Raw genomic sequence first — 8007 nt, forward strand, 5'->3', positions numbered from 1 at the left:
ATTTTGCAATAACTTTTTTTAATTAATTTTTTTAATAAATTTTGTTTTCAATGATATTTTTAATAACTTTTTGAATAATTTTTTTTTTAATAATATTTTTAGCAATCATTTTGTTTTATTAATTACCTATTTTTAATTAATTAGTTTTTCATCTTTTTTTAAATATGTTTTTTTAATACTTTTGTTTTTGAATTAATTTTTTTTATAATTTTTTATTAATGTTTTTTTAAATTTAGTTTTTTTTAGTTAATTTTTTTTAAGTTTCTTTGTTTAATAATTTTTTTTAAATTTAATTTTATGGTTTTTCACAAGAAATCCGTGTTTATATGGAATGATATGAGTTTGGTTTAATATGGTAGTTTTTAATAATTTTCATGTCCATTCTTCGTGCTATTTTATCACGAATAAAACTTTGGTATAATGAAAAGCAAGTTTTAAGCGAAAAAATGTATTAAAATGTCGTCTACAGCCATAGAAGTTTTACTATTTCAGGGCACATAATTGCAAGTTCGTGCACAGTCAATCAATATTTATACCTTGAAAAAACACGATTTTCGGATGGAAAGTGAATGAAAATCCCTTATAAAGCTACCATTGCCGCAGTATTTTTCACAGTCCAACTCTGGGTGCTCTCCAAGACATACGGAAGCGCAAGCATACAAATAAATAATCAGTAAAAAATTGAAAATGCAGTTGAAGTTCACGCTCCTCGCTTTTTTGTTGGCGACATTTGAAATCGTTTCCGCCACTAATTATTGCAACAGCTCCTTGTGCCCCTGGGGCACGCATATCGCCTGCGGAAATAATGGGGTAAGGATACGTCGAAATACTTAAAGCCCAAAGTGCGCATATTTAATTTAACTAAAAAATTTCAACTTAAAATTTAACAGGAGTTCGCATCCTCCTGCCAAGATCCCGCCTTGATTACTCTAACACAGGCAAATCGGAATGCGATTGTCAATGCGCACAATGTCAAGCGTAATTTAGTCGCTGGCGGCGAGACCAAATTGGAGCCGGCTTGCCGTATGGCCACTATGCAATGGGACGACGAATTGGCCGCTTTGGCGGAACTGAATGTCAAACAATGCCAACTGCAAATCGATGACTGCCACAATACCGATGCTTTCCTATTTTCGGGTCAGAATTTAGCTTTGATGTTTCCTCCCGTATCAAAGACTATTGAGCAAATCATACAAAGTTTCGTCGATTTGTGGTATTCTGTAATTAAGGACACCACAATGGCTGATATAAATGAATATCCAAATGATAATCAGGGCCGGTGAGTACTTGGGCATTTGAATTTACATTTCTTTCATTCGGCTAACAAAAATATTTCTAAACTATTTTTAGTGCTATTGGAATCTTTACCGTTATGGTGGCGGATCGAAATATTCGGGTGGGATGCGCTGCAGCCACATACACAGTAGCGAATCAGCCAAATCCAGCGGTTCTTGTTGCTTGTAAGTATGCCACAACGAATATGGTCGGTTTCCCAACTTACAAATCATGCCCGACTCCTGGTTCGGATTGTAAGACTGGCAAAAGTACGACCTTCGAAAACCTTTGTTCTAGATCTGAAGTTTATGATGTAAATACATGGTGGTAATAAAGAAAAAATTGATTGAATTTGGCAGTTTCTATTGCTTTCACCTACGATTGCTCTTTATAAGCAAGTAATTTCCCTACTTTTTGTTTGTACTTATACCTATATTCTCGGGGCATGACGTCACAGTGAATTCATTGAATTTTTACAAACACGTGATGTCTTCTCCTTTTTTATTTTGTATAAGTATTAATATGGTGCATGACGTAAGTCTTGGCAAAACCACGAAAAGTTAAGTAATAGCTTTCAGGCTCCCCTTAGGTATTCTATTCGGCTTACTTCCTGCCAACCTTTATGAATTCGCCTTGTTCACAGCTGACGTTGACGTTATTCAGATTGTAGCAATTTTAGTTTTCCTAGCAGTGTTTCCCTTTCTTTTGTTTCGACAACTTTTTTGAAGTCTAGCCATACAGCCTTCAATACTTTTCCATTCGTTGATTAGGTAGTCTACTGCAGTTTCGCATGAATATTTCTTTCTGAAACCAGATTGGGCCAAGGACTTTTTCTACGTAGGTTCCAAAGCCCTCTTTCGATACACCAAAGAGAAAACTCTACCACTTACTCATCCTCTCGGTCTTACTAAATGGCGCTGAGTTCTGGACATTGACGAACACCAATGGAGGGTTATTAGGAGCTTTCGGGAGAAAAATTCTTCGCAAAATCAATGGTCCGATTTGCATGAATGAAGCATATCCAATATGATGGAACCAGAAGCGCATTAAAATTCAGCGGCTGCGCTAGATAGGTCACGTTGAGCGAATGGTCAATAACGTTCCAGCATTTCCAAAAAAGGCGATTTGAACTATGACAAGTTGTACAAAATACGTCCTTTCTAGACAGTATCAAAGAAAATTTTGGAAAGCTACCCCAGGAAGAACATCAAAGCGTCAAGATGAACAAATCATTGCGTTCAAAGGTATACATTCATAAATGTCAATGAACATTTTAGTTTAAATTTTTGTTACAGGTCGATCGTCATTTAAACAATACAACCCTGCTAAACCTCATAAATGGGGTCTGAAAATGTTTACGCCTGCTGGAACCTCTGGATTAGTGCACGACTTTACGTTGTATGTCGGTGAAGGTACCTATCCTGCTTATGGATTGGGGCTACCTTCGGATATAGTTTTATATTTGGCAAAAGGTCTTCCTAAGGACAAACATTTTAAGCTTTATTTCGATAATTGGTTTACGTCAGTAAGCCTTCTGATTTCGTTGCAAGAAATAGGCATATTCGCAACAGGAACTGTATGTAAAAACCGCATAAGCAATTTTCAGCTACTTTCAGATGCTGAGTTAAAAAGGCGTAGAAGGGGATCTTGCAATATGAAATGTGAAATCAACAATAATATTGTATGCGTCAAGTGGTTTAACAATAAGCCAGTTCAACTTATATCCTCGTGTGAAAGCATTGAACCTGTTGGTATATGCAAACGTTGGAATCCAAAGTAAAGGGTGGTTAAGTTTTAAGGGCCGGTGTTGATTTTGAATAAAATACAATTTTTTTAGGAAGTTATTGTCATTTCTCTTTATTATGATAATATTGGTATGGCTCGATTACGTATGGAACAAAATATCGGCCGCGGCCCCGGCGGTGCACCTCCCTTCGATGGTCCAAATTTTCGATGACGCTGAGGCATAATTGAGGTTCTATCCCGTTATTGTGCCGAATTATCTCATCCTTTAGCTCTTCAATTGCTGCTGGCTTATTTTTTTAAATAAATTTGTTTTTAATAAATAAATAAATAAATAAAAATATAAAAAAAAAATAAATTTCTTTTTAATATTTTTTTTATCATTTTTTTACAAATGTTGTTCTTTTAATAAATTTTTTTAATAATTTTTATGTTTTTTTTTAAGCTAATTTTTTTAATAGGTTTTTTTCTAATTATTTGCCAGTTTAAAGCGAAAGTATCGCGCTTATTCGAAAAAAAACGCATTCGATTTTTTTTAATTAATATTTTTAATAATTCTTTTTTAATAAATTTTGTTTTGTAATTAATTTTTTTAATAATGTTTTTTTTAATAAATTTTTTTATTATTGTAATATTTTTTTTATTAATTTTTTTAATAATTTTCTTTTTTAATTAATTTCTTTTTAATAATTTTTCTTTTAATTAATTTTTTTCGTAAATTTTTTTTAAATTTAATTTAAATAAATAAACTCTTTTATAATATTTTTTGTTTTTAATTAATTTTTTTTAATAAATTAATTTTTGAATTCATTTTCTTAAGAATTTTTTTTGTAATTAATTTTTTTAAATAAATTTGTTTTTAGTAAACTTTTTTTAATGATTGTTTTGTAATTATCGTTTTTTAATACATTTTTTTAATAAATTTCCTTTTAATAATTTTTTATTATTTAAATTTTTTTTCTTTATTATTATAAATTGTTTTATATTAATAATTTTTTTTATTTATGTTTTTTAAAGTTATTTTTCTAAATACGTTTTTGTTTAATTATTTTCAAGTTTAAAGCCAAACAATCGCGCTGATTTGAAAAAAAAAGGATTCGATTTTTTTATTTAATTTTTTTTAAATAATTTTATTTTTAAATCAATTTTTTTTAATACTTTTTTTTTTAATACATTTTTTTAATAGTTTTCTTTTTTCATCAATTTCTTTTTAATAAATTTTCTTTTAATTAATTTTTTTTTTTATATTTTCTTTAATCTTTTTTTCGTTAATTTAAATAAATAAATTCATTTTGCAATAACTTTTTTTAATTAATTTTTTTAATAAATTTTGTTTTCAATGATATTTTTAATAACAAATAATTTTTTTTTTAATAATATTTTTAGCAATCATTTTGTTTTGTTAATTACCTATTTTTAATTAATTAGTTTTTCATCTTTTTTTAAATATGTTTTTTTAATACTTTTGTTTTTGAATTAATTTTTTTTATAATTTTTTATTAATGTTTTTTTAAATTTAGTTTTTTTAGTTAATTTTTTTTAAGTTTCTTTGTTTAATAATTTTTTTTAAATTTAATTTTATGGTTTTTCACAAGAAATCCGTGTTTATATGGAATGATATGAGTTTGGTTTAATATGGTAGTTTTTAATAATTTTCATGTCCATTCTTCGTGCTATTTTATCACGAATAAAACTTTGGTATAATGAAAAGCAAGTTTTAAGCGAAAAAATGTATTAAAATGTCGTCTACAGCCATAGAAGTTTTACTATTTCAGGGCACATAATTGCAAGTTCGTGCACAGTCAATCAATATTTATACCTTGAAAAAACACGATTTTCGGATGGAAAGTGAATGAAAATCCCTTATAAAGCTACCATTGCCGCAGTATTTTTCACAGTCCAACTCTGGGTGCTCTCCAAGACATACGGAAGCGCAAGCATACAAATAAATAATCAGTAAAAAATTGAAAATGCAGTTGAAGTTCACGCTCCTCGCTTTTTTGTTGGCGACATTTGAAATCGTTTCCGCCACTAATTATTGCAACAGCTCCTTGTGCCCCTGGGGCACGCATATCGCCTGCGGAAATAATGGGGTAAGGATACGTCGAAATACTTAAAGCCCAAAGTGCGCATATTTAATTTAACTAAAAAATTTCAACTTAAAATTTAACAGGAGTTCGCATCCTCCTGCCAAGATCCCGCCTTGGTTACTCTAACACAGGCAAATCGGAATGCGATTGTCAATGCGCACAATGTCAAGCGTAATTTAGTCGCTGGCGGCGAGACCAAATTGGAGCCGGCTTGCCGTATGGCCACTATGCAATGGGACGACGAATTGGCCGCTTTGGCGGAACTGAATGTCAAACAATGCCAACTGCAAATCGATGACTGCCACAATACCGATGCTTTCCAATTTTCGGGTCAGAATTTAGCTTTGATGTTTCCTCCCGTATCAAAGACTATTGAGCAAATCATACAAAGTTTCGTCGATTTGTGGTATTCTGTAATTAAGGTCACCACAATGGCTGATATAAATGAATATCCAAATGATAATCAGGGCCGGTGAGTACTTGGGCATTTGAATTTACATTTCTTTCATTCGGCTAACAAAAATATTTCTAAACTATTTTTAGTGCTATTGGAATCTTTACCGTTATGGTGGCGGATCGAAATATTCGGGTGGGATGCGCTGCAGCCACATACACAGTAGCGAATCAGCCAAATCCAGCGGTTCTTGTTGCTTGTAAGTATGCCACAACGAATATGGTCGGTTTCCCAACTTACAAATCATGCCCGACTCCTGGTTCGGATTGTAAGACTGGCAAAAGTACGACCTTCGAAAACCTTTGTTCTAGATCTGAAGTTTATGATGTAAATACATGGTGGTAATAAAGAAAAAATTGATTGAATTTGGCAGTTTCTATTGCTTTCACCTACGATTGCTCTTTATAAGCAAGTAATTTCCCTACTTTTTGTTTGTACTTATACCTATATTCTCGGGGCATGACGTCACAGTGAATTCATTGAATTTTTACAAACACGTGATGTCTTCTCCTTTTTTATTTTGTATAAGTATTAATATGGTGCATGACGTAAGTCTTGGCAAAACCACGAAAAGTTAAGTAATAGCTTTCAGGCTCCCCTTAGGTATTCTATTCGGCTTACTTCCTGCCAACCTTTATGAATTCGCCTTGTTCACAGCTGACGTTGACGTTATTCAGATTGTAGCAATTTTAGTTTTCCTAGCAGTGTTTCTCTTTCTTTTGTTTCGACAACTTTTTTGAAGTCTAGCCATACAGCCTTCAATACTTTTCCATTCGTTGATTAGGTAGTCTACTGCAGTTTCGCATGAATATTTCTTTCTGAAACCAGATTGGGCCAAGGACTTTTTCTACGTAGGTTCCAAAGCCCTCTTTCGATACACCAAAGAGAAAACTCTACCACTTACTCATCCTCTCGGTCTTACTAAATGGCGCTGAGTTCTGGACATTGACGAACACCAATGGAGGGTTATTAGGAGCTTTCGGGAGAAAAATTCTTCGCAAAATCAATGGTCCGATTTGCATGAATGAAGCATATCCAATATGATGGAACCAGAAGCGCATTAAAATTCAGCGGCTGCGCTGGATAGGTCACGTTGAGCGAATGGTCAATAACGTTCCAGCATTTCCAAAAAAGGCGATTTGAACTATGACAAGTTGTACAAAATACGTCCTTTCTAGACAGTATCAAAGAAAATTTTGGAAAGCTACCCCAGGAAGAACATCAAAGCGTCAAGATGAACAAATCATTGCGTTCAAAGGTATACATTCATAAATGTCAATGAACATTTTAGTTTAAATTTTTGTTACAGGTCGATCGTCATTTAAACAATACAACCCTGCTAAACCTCATAAATGGGGTCTGAAAATGTTTACGCCTGCTGGAACCTCTGGATTAGTGCACGACTTTACGTTGTATGTCGGTGAAGGTACCTATCCTGCTTATGGATTGGGGCTACCTTCGGATATAGTTTTATATTTGGCAAAAGGTCTTCCTAAGGACAAACATTTTAAGCTTTATTTCGATAATTGGTTTACGTCAGTAAGCCTTCTGATTTCGTTGCAAGAAATAGGCATATTCGCAACAGGAACTGTATGTAAAAACCGCATAAGCAATTTTCAGCTACTTTCAGATGCTGAGTTAAAAAGGCGTAGAAGGGGATCTTGCAATATGAAATGTGAAATCAACAATAATATTGTATGCGTCAAGTGGTTTAACAATAAGCCAGTTCAACTTATATCCTCGTGTGAAAGCATTGAACCTGTTGGTATATGCAAACGTTGGAATCCAAAGTAAAGGGTGGTTAAGTTTTAAGGGCCGGTGTTGATTTTGAATAAAATACAATTTTTTTAGGAAGTTATTGTCATTTCTCTTTATTATGATAATATTGGTATGGCTCGATTACGTATGGAACAAAATATCGGCCGCGGCCCCGGCGGTGCACCTCCCTTCGATGGTCCAAATTTTCGATGACGCTGAGGCATAATTGAGGTTCTATCCCGTTATTGTGCCGAATTATCTCATCCTTTAGCTCTTCAATTGTTGCAGACTTATCGACGTACACCTTTTCTTTCAAATAACTCCAAAGAAATAAACCCAACGGTGTCAAATCACATGATCTTGGCGGCCAATTGACATCGCCGCGACGTAAGACTATTCGGCCATCAAATTTTTCGCGGAAAAGAGCCATTGTTTCGTTAGCTGTGTGACAAGTGGCACCGTCCTGTTGAAATCACATATCGCCCACATCTATACCTTCCAATTGGGGCCACAAAAAGTTCGTTATCCTCTCACGATAGCGAACACTATTCACAGTAACTGCCTGACCGGCCTCATTTTGGAAAAAATACGGCCCAATGATGCCGCCGGCCCATAAACTGCACCAAACACAGTCACTCTTTGTGGATCCATTGGTTTTTCGTCAATCACTGGATTATCATTCGCCCA

The 8007-nt window shown here is 33.5% G+C and overlaps 2 protein-coding genes across 2 annotated transcripts; both read left to right on the top strand.

Moving 5' to 3' along the window:
* Positions 1–589: 589 nt before the first annotated feature.
* LOC128856297 (antigen 5 like allergen Cul n 1-like) lies at positions 590–1626 on the top strand. The gene is made up of 3 exons (XM_054091594.1): positions 590–810; positions 891–1279; positions 1351–1626. Exons 1-3 carry the CDS (start codon positions 688–690, stop codon positions 1604–1606), a joined length of 768 nt encoding a protein of 255 aa, XP_053947569.1. The 5' UTR covers positions 590–687; the 3' UTR covers positions 1607–1626.
* Positions 1627–4901: 3275 nt separating this feature from the next.
* On the top strand, positions 4902–5927 carry LOC128856298 (antigen 5 like allergen Cul n 1-like). The gene is made up of 3 exons (XM_054091595.1): positions 4902–5111; positions 5192–5580; positions 5652–5927. The coding sequence occupies exons 1-3, from the start codon at positions 4989–4991 to the stop codon at positions 5905–5907; spliced, it is 768 nt and encodes a 255-aa protein (XP_053947570.1). The 5' UTR covers positions 4902–4988; the 3' UTR covers positions 5908–5927.
* Positions 5928–8007: the final 2080 nt, after the last annotated feature.

Source organism: Anastrepha ludens, chromosome 3 (assembly GCF_028408465.1).
Source record: "Anastrepha ludens isolate Willacy chromosome 3, idAnaLude1.1, whole genome shotgun sequence".
NCBI classification, from domain to species: Eukaryota; Metazoa; Arthropoda; class Insecta; order Diptera; family Tephritidae; genus Anastrepha; species Anastrepha ludens.

Bases quoted from the DNA above. Each gene is read 5' to 3' on its own strand.
- LOC128856298 (XM_054091595.1), top strand. From the start codon at position 4,989: ATGCAGTTGAAGTTCACGCTCCTCGCTTTTTTGTTGGCGACATTTGAA. The intron at 5,112-5,191 runs GTAAGGATACGT...AAAATTTAACAG, and splicing joins TCGCCTGCGGAAATAATGGG to GAGTTCGCATCCTCCTGCCA. The intron at 5,581-5,651 runs GTGAGTACTTGG...AACTATTTTTAG, and splicing joins CCAAATGATAATCAGGGCCG to TGCTATTGGAATCTTTACCG.
- LOC128856297 (XM_054091594.1), top strand. From the start codon at position 688: ATGCAGTTGAAGTTCACGCTCCTCGCTTTTTTGTTGGCGACATTTGAA. The intron at 811-890 runs GTAAGGATACGT...AAAATTTAACAG, and splicing joins TCGCCTGCGGAAATAATGGG to GAGTTCGCATCCTCCTGCCA. The intron at 1,280-1,350 runs GTGAGTACTTGG...AACTATTTTTAG, and splicing joins CCAAATGATAATCAGGGCCG to TGCTATTGGAATCTTTACCG.